The sequence below is a fragment of the Schistocerca nitens genome, chromosome 11 (genome assembly GCF_023898315.1).
Source record: "Schistocerca nitens isolate TAMUIC-IGC-003100 chromosome 11, iqSchNite1.1, whole genome shotgun sequence".
Classification (NCBI taxonomy): Eukaryota; Metazoa; Arthropoda; class Insecta; order Orthoptera; family Acrididae; genus Schistocerca; species Schistocerca nitens.
The window spans coordinates 129805877-129828712 of NC_064624.1; the positions used below are offsets into that span (position 1 = coordinate 129805877).

Genomic DNA, 22836 nt, shown 5'->3' on the forward strand with positions numbered 1-22836 from the left:
TGGGTGGCGCTAATTCCTTTGCGGCTAACTTTTCCCGGTAATTTTCTTTTTCTCAAGTACTTAAAACAGATTCAAGAGAGTTCAGGTCGACAATGCACAGGAAAGCTGATTCCTGCACAGGAAGCAACCAACTCCAGACACAAACTGCCATTTGCGGACATCAGTAAGTTCAGGTAGTACGATCTACCAACAAGGTCACTCGACTAGAATACAAATGATGTGCTGACAACCATAAAGGCCAAACGTACACCGTCTTCGATCCCACATTTTAGTGAGGAACCAGTGAGACAGCTTTTTCGGAATGTTGATATGTACGTACAATGTGTGGTTACAGTAGAGATACAACAGACCCGCCGTAAGATCAACAGATGTCTGAAGTGCTGTGTCGTCCGAACAATACACAGCCAGGGCCAAAGCACCACAGAAGCAAAGATGCGATGTGGAGCCAGTGCCGTAGAGACTCTCCATTTGGCGAATTCCACCACCGCCACGGGCGACGATGACGATGAAGATATCGACTCCGCCTCTGCCAATTGCCGCCCGAGTACAATCCGCCAATGACCAGACAAGGGACAGAAGCCCACTCAGAAGAGCAGGTCTGACCCACTTGGTTATAGATCATCGCCCAGGGCTGGCCCAGACAGGGAACATCGTTTAGTGAACTCTTAAAAATGAAGAGACAATTATCGTAAATTGCATTTGCTATGTACTCTGAAGTTTACCTACGATTGGTTATTTTCACTTAGCCATTGGACTTTTATTGTGTTTTATTACAAGCAGTGTTGCAGATTTAATCATTCAACAAGTCACAAAGGTAAGTAAACGTTTTTATTTGTGTGACTTTGTTACTACACTACTGCCCATTAAAATTGCTACACCAAGAAGAAAGATGATAAACGGGTATTCATTGGACAAATATATTATACTAGAACTGACATGTGATTACATTGTCACGCAATTTGGGTGCATAGATCCTGAGAAATCACTACCCAGAACAACCACTTCTGGCCGTAATAACGGCGTTGATACGCCTGGGCATTGAGTCAAACAGAGCTTGGATGGCGTGTACAGGTACAGCTGCCCGTGCAGCTTCAACGCGATACCACAGTTCATCAAGAGTAGTGACTGGCGTATTGTGACGAGCCAGTTGCTCGGCGAACTATTTCTGTATCCAGAAAGGCCCGTACAGGACATGCAATTTGCGGTCGTGCATTATCCTACTGAAATGTAGGGTTTCGCAGGGATCGAATGGAGAGTAGAGCCACGGGTCGTAACACATCTGAAATGTAACGTCCACTGTTTAAAGTGTCGTCAATATGAACAAGAGGTGACCGAGACGTGTAACCAGTATCACCCCATACCATGACGCCGAGTGATACGCCAGTATGGCGATGATGAATACACGCTTCGAATGTGCGTTGACCTCGATGTCGCCAAACACGGATGCGGCCATTGTGATGCTGCAAACAGATCCTGGATTCATCCGAAAAAATGACGTTTTGCCATTCGTGCTCCCAGGTTCGTCGTCGCGTAGACCATCGCAGACGCTGCTGTCTGTGAAGCAGCTTCAAGGGTAACCGCAGCCACGGTCTCCGAGTTGATAGTCCATGCTGCTGCAAACGTGGTCGAACTGTTCGTGTAGATGGTTGTTGTCTTGCAAACGTCCCCATCTGTTGACTCATGGATCGAGACGTGGCTGCACGATCCGTTACAGCCGTGCGGATAAGATGCCTGTCATGTCGACTGCTAGTGATACGAGGCCGTCAGGATCCAGCACGGCGTTCCATATTACCCTCCCGAACCCACCGATTCCATATTCTGCTAACAGTCATTGGATCTCGACCAACGCGAGCAGCAATGTCGCGATACGATAAACCGCAATCGCGATAGGCTAGAATCCGATCTTTATCAAAGTCGGAAACGTGATGGTACGCATTTCTCCTCCTTACACGAGGCATCAGAACAACGTTTCACCAGGCAACGCCGGCAATTGCTGTTTGTGTATGAGAAATCGGTTGGAAACTTTCCTCATGTCAGCACGTTGTAGGTGTCGCCACCGGCGCCTACCTTTTTGAATGCTGTGAAAGGCAATTATTTGCATATCACAGCATCTTCTTCCTGTCGGTTAAATTTCGCGTCTGAAGTACGTCATCTTCGTGGTGTAGCAATTTTAATGGCCAGTAGTGTAATTTGTTGGAGATTTGCAGAACCCTCGTTCTCTTGTCCTGTTACCTGACCCTGGGGTATAGGAATTGTCTTACCAGTGTACTGCACCATGGGCTGTTCCGTGAGCCCACGAGCTCGGCCTGCCGTAACAGCGGTGGCAACTCGGCCTCCACAGGATTAACGACGAGGCCTTCACTGAACTGGTGACGGTGGTTTACAAAAAGAAGCGTAAATAAATGCTAGATCGTCACAATCGACGATGGTGTGTGACACACACAGTGGTTACGGTTACTACAAGCCACACCGCAAGTTGGGAAACGCGGCCAAATTTCTAGCACTTTACTGTCGAGTTGAGATTTTGACACACAAATGTTTTATTCATATCGTACAGAAACTAGCAGTGCGGCAATAAACAGCCTTTTAAACACGCCGCTAACGGCAATCAAGTAATTTATAGCAATACAACAATTTTTTAAAAATTTCTTTTTTAAAAGAAAATAGAAGTGACAGTACGGCAATAAACAACCTATCAAAACACCCCGCTAACGGCAATCAAGTCATTTATAGCAATACAACAGTTTTTAAAAAATCTTTTAAAAAAACACAGAAGCTAGCAGTACGGCAATAAAAAACCTTTCAAAACACGCCGCTACCGGCAATCAAGTAATTTATAGCAATACAACAGTTTTAAACAAATTTAAAGAACATTAGTAAACAAGCTACTAAAGTAAATACGGAACTTTAATAAAGCACGGTGAGGTAGTGAAGCTACCAACACCGCCATTAAAAAAAATCAAATGTCTCAGCAAACACACGATTAATGGCAATAAAGAAATGGAGGAATTTAAAAAAGTTTTTAAACAAGTGTCATGGAATGTCATTAGAACATAACAGATATGACGGACCCGTGTAAGGCGGCCACAAATCACCCACTCAGGGATGCTCAGGCTAGGCAGAACACTGACCAGTTTAAATACGCCCGTAAACACAATTGCCACTCTCAGGCTGGTCCCTGCACCGACTTTTAGCCAGCGAAAACTTGTAATAAGATGGCTTAACGTGTTGACAGAATTCTAACCTCGTGCAAGGAAACATTACACCACACAGTCTTGAATGAGCGACCACATGATCAAACAACAAGAAGCATGAATTTACTCATAACACACGACAGAATAGCGAAACAATTAAACTGCCAAAACTACACCTCCCATCTGGCAGTAACGAGAGGAGGAGGAAAGATCACTGTCTTCAATTACACCGGTGCCGGGGACAGGAAACCCGATCGCCGGAGGCCACAAGGCAGAAGAGACGCTGCTTACACAAAATTATTACTTAATGATTAAACTTTCCACGAACTTAACTGGCAATTATGCTCGAACAGGCAGGACACGCCCACCGATGGCAAGGATCCACACATCCGACCGCGCACGCGTCGCCAGCGTACCCGACACGCCACGGTCACGCGACAACACGCTCTGTCACCGGAGTTCACGTCTCCTCTGCAACTTCGACGGGTAGTGACCGGTCCTTCATGTTAGGTGTCTCCTTTTTAAACTCCAGTGTTGAAACGGGGGATTTAAAGAAGCTTGTTAACGTCCCACCAAGGTGAAATCAACAGCAACTACTCGTGGGGCGATTCTGTATACAACCAACCCGCGGAGAGCTCTTCCGTCAACTCGACCCGTTCGTTACACAGAACCGACATACATCGCGTGGCGACTCGGTACAACCGACCACGCCTGCTTCGCGCTGGAGAGCCACACTGCCCTCCCGTCTCCACCACACTCTCTCTGAGCCAGGTCCCCACAACCGCACGAGTGGTCGACTGTGAAGAGCGGACAAATTGAATAGCTGGGCGGAGTTCGAATGTTTATACATCGCTTTTGGTTATAAAATGCCTTCCCTTGAGTTAGGTCAAAAACATAATGCCTCATTTAAATACGTTACTACAATATACTTTTTAATTTATGAACAAACAGCAAATAGTCACTGTTTATGAATTTATCTTACGTACTACATGGAATCTGCCGTAGCTAAAAGTTATGTTCTGGACCCCTAGCATTTTTCGTAGTTCATTTACGATAGATGTACGCAAAATGCATCAAAATACTCGAAGATTTGCCCACTATATTAATACATATTTTCTGACTCTACCTTGCTTTAGATTTTATGACGAGAAGTGCGTTATATATGGCATTGTGCTTTGGCAACTCACGACCAAATTATCAAGTTTCAACCTAACCTAGACCATGAAAACACTACCGATCAGCCAACTTTCTTCAAAATCATCAGAACATATAAAATGGTTTTCTGTCGGTCGGAAATCTTGCCTCGTGACAGCGTGTAACCATTTTTGTAACAGCTGTGGTTTTGAGAAAGGAAACCTGCAAATAGATGCACAGACATTATGCTAATACCGTGTTACAAAAACATTTATTAAGCAAGTGCACTGACATACAAAACAACTTAAAATATTCACTTACCTGTGAAGTGTAATATTCGTTCCTTTCTCGAACTTATTTGTACAATTAATCGCTGCGCCGGCCGATGTGGCCGAGCGGTTCTAGGCGCTACAGTCTGGAGCCGCGCGACCGCTACGGTCGCAGGTTCGAATCCTGCCTCGGGCACGGATGTGTGTGATGTCCTTAGGTTAGTTAGTTCTAAGTTCTAGGGGACTGATGACCACAGCAGTTAAGTCCCATAGTGGAAAAAAAAAAAAAAAAAAATTAATCGCTGCACGACTCTTCACATTGTACTTCTTTTGATTGGAACGTACAGACAGTAGAATTACGAGTAACAAATACTGTATGTACGTCCCAACAAATATACAACGTTGAATCAGGGTCTTCATAAACAACAGTACTACACAACACATCAGACTACAACCACTATAATGGCGTCCAGCTGAAGGTTCAAATTATCCCGCGACTGCAGCGCCATCAGTGAGTCTAGTTATTTTTTACAAGGTCTTTGCTCTGAGCGCACCTCCCCCCCCCCCCCGCCCCACTTCCGCGCCACCACAGGAAGTTACCACCGGTCAAAGATCTCACTTCCTCCATAGCAGTTTCCCAAAAACAAAAACGCAGATATCGATAGCGGAGTGAAAAGCCAACCAAGCAGCCACTCAATGACAGACAACATATCAAACAAACATGTCAAAGAAGAAAAGGAAAACCAATGCAATTTAAACGCAAGGTGTAGCACGAGTCGATACACGGCTCAGTGTGCTTTGCGGTTCTCAGCGCTACAATTGATTACTGTATGATACAATCCAAAACTTACTCAGAAAGCCACCATATAGGTTTTTCTGTCAGTATAAATAACACATACTGATGTCTGATCTAACTTTACTATGTAGTGAGTGAATTGGCATATCTAAGGAATGTGCTAGCACCTGGTGGCATTGACGTAAACTTGTATGGTAAAGGCTAGCTGTGCATGCCATGAACTGTACACATTGTTTATCGACTCTGTATGTATTTGGAGCAAAAGCTCCTTAAAATTGGCCCAACCGATGGTGTGCTCACGACCCTGATGCCAGATTTTACCAATACAGCACAATAGATTCAGTGCGACGTATTTCAGATTACCGCTTCTAGGTTACATTTAACAGCATTCGAAGAAAACTAACCAATAAATCCGCTAGGTGTCAAAAGTTAGGGTGTTACTGTGTACTTTTACTCTTGCACAACAGCTGATATTGTGTTGTTCAAGATCTGTAGCTGTACACCTGTGGCATCTGCCTGAAACAGAAGCATAACACAGTGTTGTAACTTACTTGGTAACAGGTTACATTTGCCAGCTGTTTGTTGCTTGTCACAAGTCTACGTGCGACTGTGGGTACTGCATAAGGGCAAAGCCCTGTTCACTGACGACTTGTTTCAGAACTATATACTTATATACCCAAAGTAAAGAACCCTATTCGCAAATTATTTAGGTTCATTATTTATGGATCCTCCTGCTCACTGGAGCGTTCCGGGTATGAGACGATGAAAATGAAGAAGAATCCTGGAGCATATTGATCCTCTACGGACGGATTATGGGGGAACCCAACAGACGAGAAGACGACTCGGACGCTCAACTACGACGGTTGTTAGGATCCTTTTTGTAATGAAACCAAAATAAATCCATAAATACAAAAAATTTAAAATGTTATAAAAAATTTAAAAAAAAAGAAAAAATTAAAGAAATAAATAAATAAAACAACATAGACCAACCCACTACATCCTCTTCCTGGTGATGGCCAGGCTTCGTGTGTTGACCCCTGCCCTACCCGTCATCTTGCCTTTGAGCGGTTTGTCCCAGCTATCTTGTCCACCCAAAATATCTCTGGAACAATAACAGCTATTGGAAAACGACTTTCACCGGTATCAATGTAGGGCTGGGGTCCATGAATGTACATATTTGTAAACATTCTAAAACGAAAGCATATGTGTTTTTTAACACAAACTTATGTTTTTTTAAATGGACCTCCTATATTTTTTCGTCAGCAATCCATAACATGACAAAGCACATACACAATGGCGTTGATTGCATCGCAATATTCCCATTACATCCCGAGATATTAAGACGCGAAGTTGACGCTTGAAACACCCGACATGCGCTGGTAGCGCACGTCCTGAGGCTCAGGCGTGAACCCCATGCTGCCCGTAGTCGCGATGTGATTGACAAGTAAGTGTCCTTCTTGATAAGTATGGAGGTGTGATTACACATATCAATTACAAAAAAAAGGATGGATAGAGCATGTGCCATGTAAGCAGGAGATCCCGAGTCCCGGTCGGGGCACACATTTTCACCTGTCCCCGTCGATATATATCAACGCCCGTCGGCAGCTGACAGTATTAATATGACTCTAATTTTGTTTCAGAACTGTCCACAATGGCAGCTGCCAAAGAGATGCAGGAGGCTGCGGCCGCAGGCAGGGGGGACAGTGAGGAGGTGGCGCTGGTGGCGGGCGACACGCGTCTCCAGGCAGGCGGGAGCCCCGTGTTGGCTGCCGCGTTCCAGCACGACACACCGGAGGCCAGCGGCGGAGAGGTCGCGGTCCCCGACGTGGAGGGTCGGGCACTCCGGGAGCTGCCGGCCTACGTGTATTCCCTCCGGGCCCCCCGGCTGTCCAGTACGGCCACTCTACTGGCAGCTGCGGACACCGACTGTGTCCCCGGGCTGAAGGGAGACTGTGAGCGGGAGCTGGCCGCTCAGCTGACAGTGGAGAACGCGGCAGCCACAGCGGTGCTGGCAGTCGGGCACTCGCGTCTCAGCCTCACAGAGGCCGCTGTCGCCTTCATAAAGGCCAACTTGCAGGTGTTAGCCACACAGGGCTGGGCCGATGCAGTCCTCAACCACCCTGATGAAGTGGCCGAAGTGAGTCGGCTGCTCGGTGAGCCGTCGGCAGAATACAGGTAAGCACGGCGTAACATGAAACTTCCTGGCAGATTAAAACTGTGTGCCAGACCGAGGCTCGAACTCGGGACCTTTGCCTTTCACTGGCAAGTGCTCTACCGACTGAGCTACCCGAGCATGACTCACGCCCCGTCCTCACAGCTTTACTTCTGCCAGTATCTCGTCTCCTACCTTACAAACTTTACAGAGGCTCTCCTGCGAACCTTGCAGAACTAGCACTCCTGGAAGAAAGGATATTGCGGAGATATGGCTTAGCCACAGCCTGAGGTATGTTTCCGGAATGAGATCCTTTCTTCCAGAAGTGCTAGTTCTGCAAGGTTCGCAGGAGAGTTTCTGTAAAGTTTGGAAGCTAGGAGACGAGGTACTGGCAGAAGTAAAGCTGTGAGGACGGGGCGTGAGTCGTGCTTGGGTAGCTCAGTCGGTAGAGCACTTGCCTGCGAAAGGCAAAGGTCCTGAGTTCGAGTCTCGGTCCTGCACACAGTTTTAATCTGCCAGGAAGTTTCATATCAGCGCACACTCCGCTGCAGAGTGAAAGTCTCATCCTGGCAGCATAATATGCTCACCTGTTTTTCGCACTCTTACATTTGTGCGTATATATATATATATATATATATACCTACTCTTTTCAGCCTGTACTTGGAAAATATGATTGACCAATGCTCATTAGATGACAAAGGATTAGAAATTGGAGGAAGAAGAGTAGGGTGTTTGAGATTTGCTGATGACATGGTCCTTCTAGCCACAGGGGAAAAAGAATTACAGGATTTGGTGGACACCATTGCAACCAACGGAAAAAATATGGAATGAAAATTAACACAAATAAAACAATAGTATTGGCAATAGGAGGAAATAAGGAAATAAAAATTGTGCTGAATGGAGAAACACTAGAACAGGTGCAAAATTTTAAGTATCTTGGAAGCAGGATAGACACCGACTGGAAGTGCACCACAGAAATTAAAATAAGGATAGGAATGGCAAAGGAGGCGTTTTATAAGAAAAGGAGAATCTTCTGCAGCGGTCTGGACAGAGAACTCAGAAAGAGACTCATAAAATGTCTTGTATGGAGTGTTCTTCTATATGGCGCTGAAACATGGACTATGAAGAAAAAAGGCGGAGAAAGGCTGGAGGCTTTTGAGATCTGGACATGGTGGAAGATGGAAAGAATAAGTTGGATGGACAGCGTAAGAAATGAAGAGGTACTGAGAAGAGTGGGAGAGAAAAGACAGTTACTACATGTAATAAAGAGAAGAAAAAGCAATTGGATTGGACATATATTAAGAAAGAACGACGGACTGATAAAAACAGTTTTAGAAGGTTATGTAGAAGGGAAAAGGAAGCGAGGAAGGAAGAGATTCCAGATACTGGATGACATGATGGACGGTAGAACATACAGCAGCCTTGAGAAGGAAGCAATGGATTGCAGAAAATGGAGAGGCAAAGGACCTGCTATTATAGCAGATAACTGATGATATATATATATATATATATATATATATATATATATATATATATATATATATATATATATATATATATATATATATATATATATATATATTCCTGGAAATGGAAAAAAGAACACATTGACACCGGTGTGTCAGACCCACCATACTTGCTCCGGACACTGCGAGAGGGCTGTACAAGCAATGATCACACGCACGGCACAGCGGACACACCAGGAACCGCGGTGTTGGCCGTCGAATGGCGCTAGCTGCGCAGCATTTGTGCACCGCCGCCGTCAGTGTCAGCCAGTTTGCCGTGGCATACGGAGCTCCATCGCAGTCTTTAACACTGGTAGCATGCCGCGACAGCGTGGACGTGAACCGTATGTGCAGTTGACGGACTTTGAGCGAGGGCGTATAGTGGGCATGCGGGAGGCCGGGTGGATGTACCGCCGAATTGCTCAACACGTGGGGCGTGAGGTCTCCACAGGACATCGATGTTGTCGCCAGTGGTCGGCGGAAGGTGCACGTGCCCGTCGACCTGGGACCGGACCGCAGCGACGCACGGATGCACGCCAAGACCGTAGGATCCTACGCAGTGCCGTAGGGGACCGCACCGCCACTTCCCAGCAAATTAGGGACACTGTTGCTCCTGGGGTATCGTCGAGGACCATTCGCAACCGTCTCCATGAAGCTGGGCTACGGTCCCGCACACCGTTAGGCCGTCTTCCGCTCACGCCCCAACATCGTGCAGCCCGCCTCCAGTGGTGTCGCGACAGGCGTGAATGGAGGGACGAATGGAGACGTGTCGTCTTCAGCGATGAGAGTCGCTGCTGCCTTGGTGCCAATGATGGTCGTATGCGTGTTTGGCGCCGTGCAGGTGAGCGCCACAATCAGGACTGCATACGACCGAGGCACACAGGGCCAACACCAGGCATCATGGTGTGGGGAGCGATCTCCTACACTGGCCGTACACCACTGGTGATCGTCGAGGGGACACTGAATAGTGCACGGTACATCCAAACCGTCATCGAACCCATCGTTCTACCATTCATAGACCGGCAAGGGAACTTGCTGTTCCAACAGGACAATGCACGTCCGCATGTATCCCGTGCCACCCAACGTGCTCTAGAAGGTGTAAGTCAACTACCCTGGCCAGCAAGATCTCCGGATCTGTCCCCCATTGAGCATGTCTGGGACTGGATGAAGCGTCGTCTCACACGGTCTGCACGTCCAGCACGAACGCTGGTCCAACTGAGGCGCCAGGTGGAAATGGCATGGCAAGCCGTTCCACAGGACTACATCCAGCATCTCTACGGTCGTCTCCATGGGAGAATAGCAGCCTGCATTGCTGCGAAAGGTGGATATACACTGTACTAGTGCCGACATTGTGCATGCTCTGTTGCCTGTGTCTATGTGCCTGTGGTTCTGTCAGTGTGATCATGTGATGTATCTGACCCCAGGAATGTGTCAATAAAGTTTCCCCTTCCTGGGACAATGAATTCACAGTGTTCTTATTTCAATTTCCAGGAGTGTATGTGTGTGTGTGTGTGTGTGTGTGTTTTATTGTGAATACAAACCCGGGACTGTGGACTGACAGCCTAAATGTGCCGTTAAATCAAAGCCACTTCACTTGCACGAAACTGAAGAGAATGCTGTGTTTCTGAAAACGGATCTTATTCATAAGCAAATAAATAAGCAAACCAATAGTTTCACGCTCAGTAGACATGATCAGTGCGAACTGTTCAAGAAAAAAAAACGTAACTGTATAAAAAAAGTAATGTCGACCTGTATAACACTGCAACCTGAAACACCAAAATTTCTCCACTGACATACGGCTCTTGTAAAATAAAGAGACTGACAGAACCTACATTGCGCAAAGGAAACGAAACAATCACACATTATGAATCTCACCTGCAAAATGAAGTACTGGCAGAAACAGCAACACAGCAAGACTCAGCAACAACTGAAAAAATCCTGCTTAAAACTAACTATAGTTGGTCCAGGGAAATTGGGTTGATAATCTTGACAGAGTGAGCCAATGAAACACATGAGTTAACAATGAAATGAGTACCCCTAGCTCCATACAGGCGCTGGTATGTTAACATGCACAGTTGAAAATGTGTTCCCCGGAGGGACTCGAACCCGGGATCCCCTGCTTACATGGCAGACGCTCTATCCATCTGAGCCACCGAAGACACAGAGGACAGTGCGACTGCAGGGACTTATCTCTGGCACGCCTCCCGTGAGACCCACATTCCCAACTTATTGTCCCGCACTATATTCGTAGTGCCCCCGCCCATTATACTCATTACTCGCGGCTTGTTGCCGATTCCCGTAAGAGTTCGGGCACTGTTTGTGCATCCGCACAGAAGAAGATGGTCAAATGGCCTGTGAGCCTTAACTATATATATATATATATATATAACTTAACCTTTAAGTACAGAAATTTCAGTTAGGAGGGAACCTGTCAAAGAAACCAGTTATAACCTCTAATATGAAAATTCATTTACTAACTTCCATGGTACCGTAAATTAAGTCAGAAGATCAATCAATAGAATAATTATCAAAAACTAGACCGTGACGATGGGGAAGTGGACCATCAACACAAGCCTAGAAAAATAAAAATAAACCTTTTATCTCATCAAATAATACCTTGTTCTTCGTTTCAAAACATTTTTTATGTCCGTATGCTATCCAGCCTTTGTTCTGAGTCATCATTCCTCCTCGTAATAAATCTCCAGTTCACACAGGTCCAAAAGTGTGTCCATGCATTACACTGCACACTCAACGAACCCCGCAGCTATCCACAACTGACTTTCAAAGATTCTACGACTCCACTGTGCTGCCATCGCAGACACAGATACCGTTGCCTAACAACTACTTCTCTGACCATATTTCTTCAAATACAACATTTTCCTTTACAAATATTAACACATTCAATAACGCCATCAAAAAATAGCCACCTTGCACCATTCTCCAAGGTAATTAGAAGAAACCGTAATTTTACGTAAGAAAATAAGACTGAAAATTAGATTTACTAGAACAACTTTAAATTTATAAACATCCTGTTAGAGAGACGGTAACATTTTGAACTATCAGTTGTAATACGCGAGTGAGCACTCCCTTGCTGGCTTTAAAATACCGCTCGCGGACACGTTAAGACGTGTTTACCGATCTCCGCTAACATCGGCGAATGTGCGCCGCTATCTTCAAAATATTTTTTTCTCTATTGTTGAGCTACTGACATTTCATATCACTGGGTTTCGTTTTTCATGGCTTTTTCATCACATGTTCCTACAGTTGGCATTCCGAAAAGAAAAACTGAATTGGTACAGTTAAGCAGAAGATTCTCATTTTTTTATGTTGTACCTTTATCCATTTTATTCTTTCCTCCACTTTTCCGAAACAGAAGCAATTTTTTCTAATAGAATTCTTATCTTCTACAGTCTCACTCTGCTGCATACATGTTTCACAGATAATTTTGTATTTAATGCATACCTCTAAGAGTATTGCTTATCACTAGTCTTCTATAAGAGAGTGTCATTTTGCTTTAATGTAAAATTACGTTAATTGCTACCAGCAAGACGCAGTATTCCAATTTTTCCTTATTGCTTAAGCTTCCGTAGTGTTAAGCGCAAGTTTCTCTTTTTAGTGACATTGTCTTTGCTCCTTACCCATGTATTTGTAACAGTGGTGCTTTGTAAATAGAACTCTCTTCTGCACGCTGAATTTACATACAGTACTACTCTGTCAGCAAATGTGTTAGAGATTTTATGCGTAATGTATATCTGTAAATTTATCGCTTGTTAGTAGCCTGGTAGTGGAAATTTTCATTCTTACTTTAATGTAAAATGCTGTTACTGAACGCAATCCAAGCGTACTTCTTACGCACATGTATTTAGCACCCTCCGCACCCCAAATTTTCGTCATCGATTGAGCCTGTACTTGTGAACAGTTGACCTTTCTCTGAAATGCTGAATACTTAGGTTACCAAATATTTTATCCTTTGGACTCACGTTATAATTTTATACAGACAAGAGCCTTTACCAATGGGCGAATAAATTTGTGCATTTATTCTGACATACGCTGAATTTATTCTGGCTGCTGCCCCTAAGCCATGGTATGTGATGTTTCTCGTTTTCACATCAATTATGTATTAGGCAATAGCCGCTCAGCTTCAGCTAATGTAATTTACCACCCTGTGGTGTAACTATTGAGTACACTTACCTTACAAATATTTCGCGATTATTGATATTTTGTTAGATACGTAAAAATAGTTTGTGACCGTTTGTATACGTTTATAGGACCGACTTATTCTGAAGAAGATTTTTTTAGAAATATCGTAACCTGGACCAAGCGCTAAATAAACCTTTGGTTTGAAACTCGCTGGCTGATTTTTTTCCCACCTCTTCTATTCTTAATTATGTACATCAGATTCTTGTTGTTACTGATGACATAAGATCATTCTCTGCAGAATACTTCACACCCTTTTGGTGCATTCTTCACACCCTGCCCTCCCAAACTTAAATTGATTTACTTTTAAAATGCTACAGATGCGTAAAATTTCAATAATAATAAAAATAAAATATTTGACTGTTCCAGTATAAGCACAATTTCACATCATACATTAATACAGTGCTCTTTTCTTGTATGCTTAACATCAATTCCTCTTAGAATTCAGCATTCACGCCGCCTGTGTGCACATTAATAGGAAGCTCAGAAAACACCTTACACTCCACAGTATCATAAATTGCAAACATTCTTCATCACATACACACACACACACACACACACCACCACCACCATTATGTCGTAGGGATGGTAGAAGATCGAAAAAGTAAATGTAATTGGCCACACTAGATTTAGTCGTGCTCAGTGAAGTGAAAGACGAATAACGGAATATGTGAACAGGATGAGAGAGTTGTATCATGAAAGGTTAGGTATGAATAGGAAGATAGGGCAAACAGTGAGTTATTGTGAACAGTCCAGTGATTTGTCATCACAATCTCCAAACCGATGTCAACAATAATGCAGCATCACGTGCGGAAAGTTTAGTGACAGGACGAGTATATGACAACAATGAACAGCTAACTTCGTATATAAAAAGCGATGAATATATAATAATCACGCGGTATTGGAATGCTGCATTGAACACGGAGTAACGAAACAATATGGGGTCGCTGGAATGAGAGAGGAGCAAGCGTGCTAGAGTTACGCGTTATATTTCCGCTAGTAACAAGAAATGCACTGCTCAGGAATAAAATCAGAAGCCTTTTCCACCTCGCCATCTCAGGGTGTGGATCACCCCGGTCGCACTGGCGTAGTTTGGCAACGACACATAGTATGCATACCAGATTCTCCACCCACTGTAGTTGATGTTTCTGGGTGTTTCAGCAACAGATTTAGACTGGCGAATTCCCCTCCTGAATTTCTGGGACGGTGAGTTGTCAGTCTCTTTACTGTAGCGTGTGATTTTTACCCACCGTCCTTAGTTATTTGTCGTATGTATTCCAATCTCTATCTTGTTGTTCTCGATAACATCTCCCTGTCGTACCATTCCATTGCAATCTCTCTCTCCCTATTGTGTTTATCCTTCATGCCATTGAAATCTCCGTCTTTCCCTGTTGTTTTTACCCTCCACAGCTCCCTCAAGTACCATACAATTCCAATCTGTCTTCCCCTGTTTATTATCCTTTACAGCTTTCTGTAGTACAGTGCAAGTTATTCGCTGATGTCTTTGCACAAGTCCTATCACCCTATTCCTTTTTCATGTCACTGGTTTCCACATATTGCTGTTCTCAGCTATTCTGCAGAGAACTTAGTTCCTCTCTTACGAATTCACCTAATTTTCAAAGTCCTTCTATAGCACCCCATTTTGAATGCACTCATTCTCTTCTTTCCATATTTTCCCCACAATTCGTGATTCATTTTCATACAATACTGTGTTCCAAACGAACATTCTCAAATATTTCTTCCCCAAATTAAGACTTAGAGGCCTTGTTTTTCGATGAATGCCCTATTTTCCTGTGCTACATTACTGTTTGTAACAACTTCGCTTCGTCTCTTATGTCTGTTTGCTTCCAGTGTAGTAGAATCCCCTCAATTCGTCTACTTTGTGGCCCCTAATTTTAATATTAAATTGGCCACCCATGTTATTTCTCCTACTGCCAATACTTCACTTTTCCTTTCGTTTATAAATCCTAATCCTGTGCTCATTAAAGTGTTCATTCCACTTAACAGCTCTTATAATTCTTTCGCTCTTTCGTGGTACACAGCAATGGCATTAGCGAATCGTATCAGCGGAAACCTTTCCCTTAGGATTTTAATTCCGTTCCTGGAACTTTCTTCTGTTCCACCATCCATCATTGATGTTCACTTTAAACAACTGGGAAGAACCACTGCATCCCTGTCCTGCACTTTTTTTAATCACAGTACCTCTTTCTTCCGTTCTTATTTTTCCCTGTTGATTATAGTGCATACCATATTGTATACTGCCTGACTTTCCATATATCTTATAATTAGGTTTTTTTTAGAATGCCGTATGTGTTGCACCATTTTACATTCTCAAAGACTTTTTAAATGTCGACAAATAAAATGAAGGTTCCTTGCTTTTTAACTCTTGCCTCCATGTCGTATCTACCTCTCTGGGTGTTTTACCTTTACTAAACCCAAACTCGTTATCCTCTACTAGATTTTTAGCTTTCTGTCCATTCTTCTGCATATTGTTGTCAGTAATTCCTATACATGAGCTGTTTAGCTCATTGTGCCAAACATGTCGCTTCTGGAGCGTCTGGATGATATTTTTCTGAAAGTTATGTTTCCAATTCGTCTTCCATTTCTCCGTCTATCATGTCATCCAATAGTTTCTCCCCCTCATAGAGGTGCAATGTACTATTTCCATCCATCCTTTCTCTTCTCTGCGTATACTAATGGAATTCCTTTCTATTATTAGTTTGTTGAAACCCTCACTTTTAATTTCACAAAAGGTTGTTTCGAGTTTGCTTTGTGCTGAAACTGCCCTTCCTACTTATTTTTCGATTTCATCTAATTTTTCCTTCATCTAGTTTGCTTTATTTGTCGTGACCTACCTATAGATTTCATTCCTTAGCGGGTTATACCACAGTTTTCTTGTCTTTTCGTGAATATTGTTATATTTTCTTATTTTGTCAATCAATTTCAGTGGACTTCACATTCGCCAGCATTTTTTCAGTTCCTTTTCTTGTACCTGCCATCTCCTGTGATTTCTCCTTTTAGAGAAGTCCACTCTTGTTCGATTGAATTTCTAGTTTCGGTATTCGTTGTCGCATTATCTTAAGTTTCATTGAACTTCCGATTCGCGTTTTACTCCTCACTACTGTAGAGTCCCATTCATTTGCAAACTGAATCCTATTGACGGTTTCGTTAAGCTTCAGTTCACTCATTATCACAATAAAAATGTCATCAGAGTCTACATCTCCTCCCACATATTCCTCACAATTCAGTATCTGATTTCAGAATCTGTCTGGCCATGATGTAATCCAACAGGTATTCTCCTCCGTCTCCAGGCCTTTGCCAAGTATACCTCCAACTCTACGAACAGCCCAAAACACTGAGGCACTGAACAGCTCATATGGATGTCCCAGTGTAGAGAATGTAGACTTCCGGTATCTGCACCATCCTGAAAATCTATTGGAATGGAGCAGTGGGGGGGGGGGGGGGGCTCGCACACCGACTGGTGTGGAGAATGAGCTGCTAATTTTAATTAGTAGTTAGTAATTAGCAGAGTAGGTCCCAGAAAATGCACTTCAGTAATGAGAGTATGTGGTAAGTTATCATAATCAAATTTCACTGATCGTTACCATTGCTGTTACTGTCCAATATCATTATGACACACAAAAAGAAAATGGCGTATGGCATCGTTGGCCAGTTTACCCCCTCAAGGGAATTTCGGCCGCCAAGTGCAAGTCTTATTTCATTCGACGCCACATTGGGCGACTTGCGCACCGGTGATGCGGATGAAATGATAACAGAATAGCCAGTCCACGAGTGGAGAAAATCTCCAACCCAGCCAAGAATCCAACCCGGGCCCACTTAAATGGGAGGTAAGCACAGTACCACCCATCTAAGCAGGCGAGCTGACACACAAAAATCTCTGTATCTATGAATATAATACGAATGAGTCACAGACGTGGTAGTAGCACTGTGTAGGGGGGTATGAACTGTAATAATGTAGGCTCAGTCATGGGTCTAGTGGGTGGTAGACTTAGATTTATTGGTAGAATACTAGGGAAATGAAATCAGTCTACAAAGGCGATTCCTTGCAATCACTTGTGTAGCCCATCCTACAATATGGCTCAAGTATGCAGGACCGATACTAATACAGCTAACGGGAGGTGTTGAATGTATACAGAGCACGGTAGCATGAAAGGTCACAGGTCTGTTTCATCTATGGGGAAGTGTGAAACTAAATTGGCAGACTCCTGAGGATAGTTTGTCTCTTTCCTGAGCAAGCCTACTTACAGAGTTTATAGATCCGGCTTTAAACTATAATACTGAGAATATACTCCAGTCTCCTGTGTACCACTGCAGTAGGGATCTTGAAGAAAAGATTAATCACCACACACACACACACACACACACACACACACACACACACACTTAAAAATAACTTCTCAAACTCCAAACGTGAACGAAATGGGAAAAACCATAAGTGGTACACTGGGATGTACCCTCTGCCACGCGCTCCACACTGATTTGCAAGGTATACATGTAGATGTAGGTAAAGCATACCAAAGCTTCTGATTCCACATGTTAGGGACTGACTCACTCACAGTTCTATGCTGTTTCAACTGGACTTTCACACAGGCTTGCTTTCTGTGGTCTACAATGAAATACCATCATAGTCAGCAGGCCCAGATCTAGGGGGAAAGGGTGGGCAAGCCAGAGAATCTGCCCCAGGTGGCAATTTCATAGGGCGCCAAATTCATAATTTTGAAGTAAAGAAAGCCTTGTTTCACAAACCACCTGGCAGCCAGCTCATGTCGCTCTATCGATTATTTGTATGGTTTTAAAACATATCGCTGTTGGTTTTCAAACATATTCTAAGTTGCTTTCTGAACGAATAATGATTTTTGAATGAAAACTGTCCCGCATACAAAAGGGGACGGAGCTACACGATCTGAGCCGAATTAACCCGAAAGATTAAATGGACGGAGCTACACGATCTGAGCCGAATTAACCCGAAAGATTAAATGCCAGTCGCGGTTTATGTGGGTGACTGACTTACGAATGATCAGCTTTGTTGTAATTACTTGCGAAATCCATAAATTCAGACTACCAGAGTGGAGATGAACGACTAATGGGAATTACAGGTAAGAAAGGTTACATATTATACCTCAGTGTTTCCAAGAAAATGAAATTTTGGAAGAAAATTTTTACCAGGTCGCTACACCACTAAGGGCCGCTTGAACAGTCCTCGGTTAGCGTCCGCTTAAGTTCTGTTCTCGAAATAGCGCGGAAAACACGTTGTACGAACGGGTAATAACACCTAACTGGAGAATAAACGTAGGATAACTGAACTGGTGATTCTGGCAGGATTGGTGAAGTTCACCGGAGAATACGTTTTGATGGTGGTAGCAATAGTTATCGAATTACTGACAAGATTGATTGTCAGAACGAGAAAGGGGAAGAAATGGGGACATCACACACATTATATGGAAGAATATAACGATTCAAAATTAATGTAAAAAATTCCGTACAACTACTTTTCGATCTCATGCTTGAGAAACAGGAGCGTTTGAATGAAATGTGAAACTGTTTCCTAACTTAAAACTTTTTGCCTGTAGTAGTCCTATTAGGCATTTAGTATTTTGGAACAATGTCTTGAAAGGAGGATATAAGACGAACATCAACAAAACCAAAACTATTATAATGGAATATAGTTGAATCAAATCAGGTCATGTTGAGGAACTAGATTAGGAGATGACACTTAAAGTAGTAGATGAGTTTTGCTATTTGGGGAGCAAAATAACTGATGATGGTCGAAGTACAGAGGATGTAAAATGTAGGCTGGCAATGGCAAGGAAAGATTTTTTGAAAAAGAGAAATTTGTTAACATTGAGTATAGATTTAAGTGCTAGGAAGTGTTTTCTGAAAGTATTTGTATGGAGTGTAGCCATGATGGAAGTGAAACATGGACGATAAATAGTTTGGAAAGGAAGAGAATAGAAGCTTTCGAAATGCAGTGCTACAGAAGAATGCTGAAGATTAGATGGGTAGATCACATAACTAATGAGGAAGTATTGAATAGAATTGGGAGAAGAGGAATTTGTGGCACAGCTTGACCAGAAGAAGGGATCTGTTAGAAGGACACCTTCTGAAGTATCAAGGGATCACCAATTTAGTATCTGAGGGCAGTGTGGAGGGTAAAAATGGTAGGAGACAGAGAGATGAATACACTAAGTAGATTTGGATGTAGATTGCAGTAGGTACTGGGAGGTGAAGAAGCTTGCACAGGATAGAGTAGCATGGAGAGCTGCAGCAAACTGTCCTCAGAACTGAAGACGACGACAACAACAGCAGCAATATTGGTACTTTGTGAACTATATTCTGTCATGATATTTATGTAAATGAGTTATTTATGTAAATGAGTTGTACAAAAATTACTATTTGTGCCAAAACAGTCTCACGTATTTGGCGTGCATTACAATTGCTGCAATATTTGAAAAGTCTATTTCGTTTTATCTAGCATACAGTGCCAAAATATGTACTCATATCGAGAAACCATATCAGTCTTTGGTACTATTCATGTCAACAGCTTTTTTAGTATTAGACAACGACATTTTGATTTACCACGTGGCAAACCTTTGCCGAAATTTGATGAGGTAATAGATCCTTTCGTAGAAAGGAAAGCATGCCGTGTAAAGCTGCAGCAAGATGAGAGAGAGAAAAAGATGTTGGGACCTACAGATTGAAAAAATGTGAACTGTCTTGCTTGTCTCTCGTCTTGACTGGTTTTACATTTCCCGTATTTATTTTTGTCACACAAAACAGAGAGTTATTTGATAATAGGTAACAAAGAGTGCAAATTTCTCTGAAGAGTTCGTATTCTCCCGGTTACAGATAACCTCATCCAGTGTTACTTTTGAGTTTTTTAAGGGGGGCACGATATCAAACCTGCCGACAGGGAGCTGGAGAGGCTCCACACGACGTTTTAATTTCCACTGTCCTGAATAGATTGATGGATTTCATTATAAAATATACACGTCTGAACTCCGCTGAGTGAATACAGTGACGTGCAATAGAAGAATGCTGTGTGAAGAGGCGTGGCATTACACTTTGGCATACTTAAGACCAAATAACATATTTTACATTTCCTCGAACATATGTGTTTGATATATAAAAGCTCTTCAGAAAGATGTGCGCTACAAAATGAACATATTTTTTAAAAATTGATTTTTTAATGTTTGACGTCCCGTCTCAAACGCTTGGAGAGGGGGGGATGGGGGCGATGGCAACTATAAAGTTTCAAGCTTTTGCCCCAGTTCCGAAATATCATAGATCTGGGGCTAATTGCTAGTACCCTAAATCAGACTGGTTTCACGTGAGCCAGTGTACACACCAGAAACAGCCAATGGAGCAGCCCAACCTCCACCATGGCCACACCTGGTAAAGCACTCTGGCGATCAGAACAACTTCCAGGTTATAAAACTGTGTATAGTCGTTCGTAATTCACGTTTTCAATCTCGTCATTGCATAGAAAAGGATAGGGAATGTAAAATGTAAATCTTCAGAAAGTTGAGATTCATCTTGAGTATATGACACATCTTTGCAGAGATCTATTTTCAGTTGGCAGAGTAGCACCACTATCTGTGTCCATTTAACATTTATCGAAAATAAAGTATCTGGAAGCGAATATTAGGTTGATTAGCTGTAATAACTTAATTGACAGAATAAAAAAAGTACAATGTTCCTGTCCACTTGATGTTTGTAGAAATATTGCCATGTTTTATGTAATAGCGCATGCAAGTCACAGTTTGCAGTATCAGAAAATAGCTGTTATGTGCTAGATAGCGATCTTGTAATACGAAAGTGATACTATGGATTTCTCAGTACTTGCATCAGTGGTATGAGGTAGACGTGTTCACAAAGCTGATGTCTGCTTAGAGGAAGATCAGATTTGTAATGATAATCTAGCAAAGTGCATGAAGCATAAATTTAGTCTGAGACCGCAAGTTTTGCAGTACCCAGCAGAGATGTGGTGCACACAAGAATTTAATTACAGGTTTGTGTTTTGTTTGTTTTCGTGTGTGCATTTGTTTGTTTTCGTGTGTGAGTTTGTTTCTTTTCGTGTGTGCATTTGTTTGTTTTCGTGTGTGTGTGTGTGTGTGTGTCTGTTTGTTTGTTTGTGCGTGTGTGTGTGTGTTTGTTTTCGTGTTAGTGTGTGTGTGTGTGTGTGTGTTTGTTTTCGTGTGTGTGTGTGTGTGTGTGTGTGTGTGTGTTTGTTGGTGGTTTTCCTAATGTTTCGACAAATTCATGTTTTGTGTGAAGGAGAAACTTTTTCTATGGCTATGGGGAGGCTATGTTACGAAATTTGGCAGTAACTGGACAGAAATCTTTTGGCTCCTTCTAAGGAAAATGTTTAAATACATGGAGAGGTGATTTGTTTGGCGTGTTACCGACAATAGTTTTAGGAGGATTGCTGCACACACAGATAACTAGTATCTGTAGTATGAAGCATTTGTTTCAGTAGAGGTCAACGACTGGTTAGCAATAGCGCTTTAAGGTCGAATAAACTGACTTCCAGATAACAAGGAGAAGCACAGTTTCTTGAGAGACTGAATAAGGGAATTTTTAATGGAAAAGGGATGAAGACTTTGATCGTAGGGTAGAACAGAATCTCTGTACCTTAATATAAACAGTGTTGGACACTCTTTTCTACTGTCTAAGGTGATTATATCTGCATTCAGAACTGTTTGAGTTTTTTGTTTGTGATGGGTTCCTTCATTAGGTGAGTGTGTTTTTGTAGTAAACTCTGGGAATATTTCTGTTTGTTGCAGACGCCTTCCCGGAAAGGAGTGTGGCAGGAGGCTGATCGAGGCAGCTAAGGAGGGGGCAGTAGAGGAGCTGAGGGCGCTTCTGGCGACAGGTGCGAATGTGGAGGCGAGGGACGAGGACATGTGGACTGCCCTGCACTGGGCGGCAGCGAGGGGACACGAGAATGTGGTGAAGTGTCTGGTGGAGGGTGGGGCGGACGTCGAAACCAGAGACAGCAGGGGGAACACACCCATGCACTGGGCTGCATACCGCGGCCACGCGGCTGTGGTGCGGCTACTGGCCGCCTCCTCTGGTGACCCCGACGCCAAGGACGAGTACTGGTGGACGCCGTTGCACTATGCAGCGAGGCAGGGCCACGCAGAGGTGGCGGCTGTGCTGCTCGATGTGGGCGCCGACAGAGGGGCCTGGGATGATCACGGACACATACCTCTGGACCTAGCCATGCAGAACAGAGAGCAGCAGCTTGCAGATATGCTATCATGAAGCATGCAGTCAAAAAAATTCTTTTGCTATAACATTTAAACACATCTCTACATTTATTTTGTATAATTTTTCAATAAATAATGTAAAAAATTAATTCTCCAGTCACTCATTTACATCCACATTTAAGTAGTACATGAAGGTACTCTATTAGCTCCATGTGGGAACCGAGGTTCTGGAAAACGAATTGAAAATAGATGACACTACCTCTGTTCATAAGAAAAAAGCTCAAATGCATTTCTGGGCTAAGCTTTGCAGACGTCAACAAGTACTGAAAAATAAATACTTCACTGCAAATGAAGATAAC

General features: G+C 43.2%; 1 protein-coding gene across 1 annotated transcript in view; it reads left to right on the plus strand.

The window, feature by feature from the left end:
* The window catches only part of LOC126213542 (poly [ADP-ribose] polymerase tankyrase-1-like), a 560647-nt gene extending 538021 nt beyond the window's left edge, over positions 1 to 22626 (plus strand). Inside the window, exon 5 of the mRNA XM_049941388.1 lies at positions 22141 to 22626. Within this exon, the coding sequence (XP_049797345.1) occupies positions 22141 to 22532 (392 nt within the window). The 3' untranslated portion in view covers positions 22533 to 22626. The remainder of the gene's footprint in view (positions 1 to 22140) is intronic.
* The last annotated feature ends 210 nt before the right edge of the window (positions 22627 to 22836 follow it).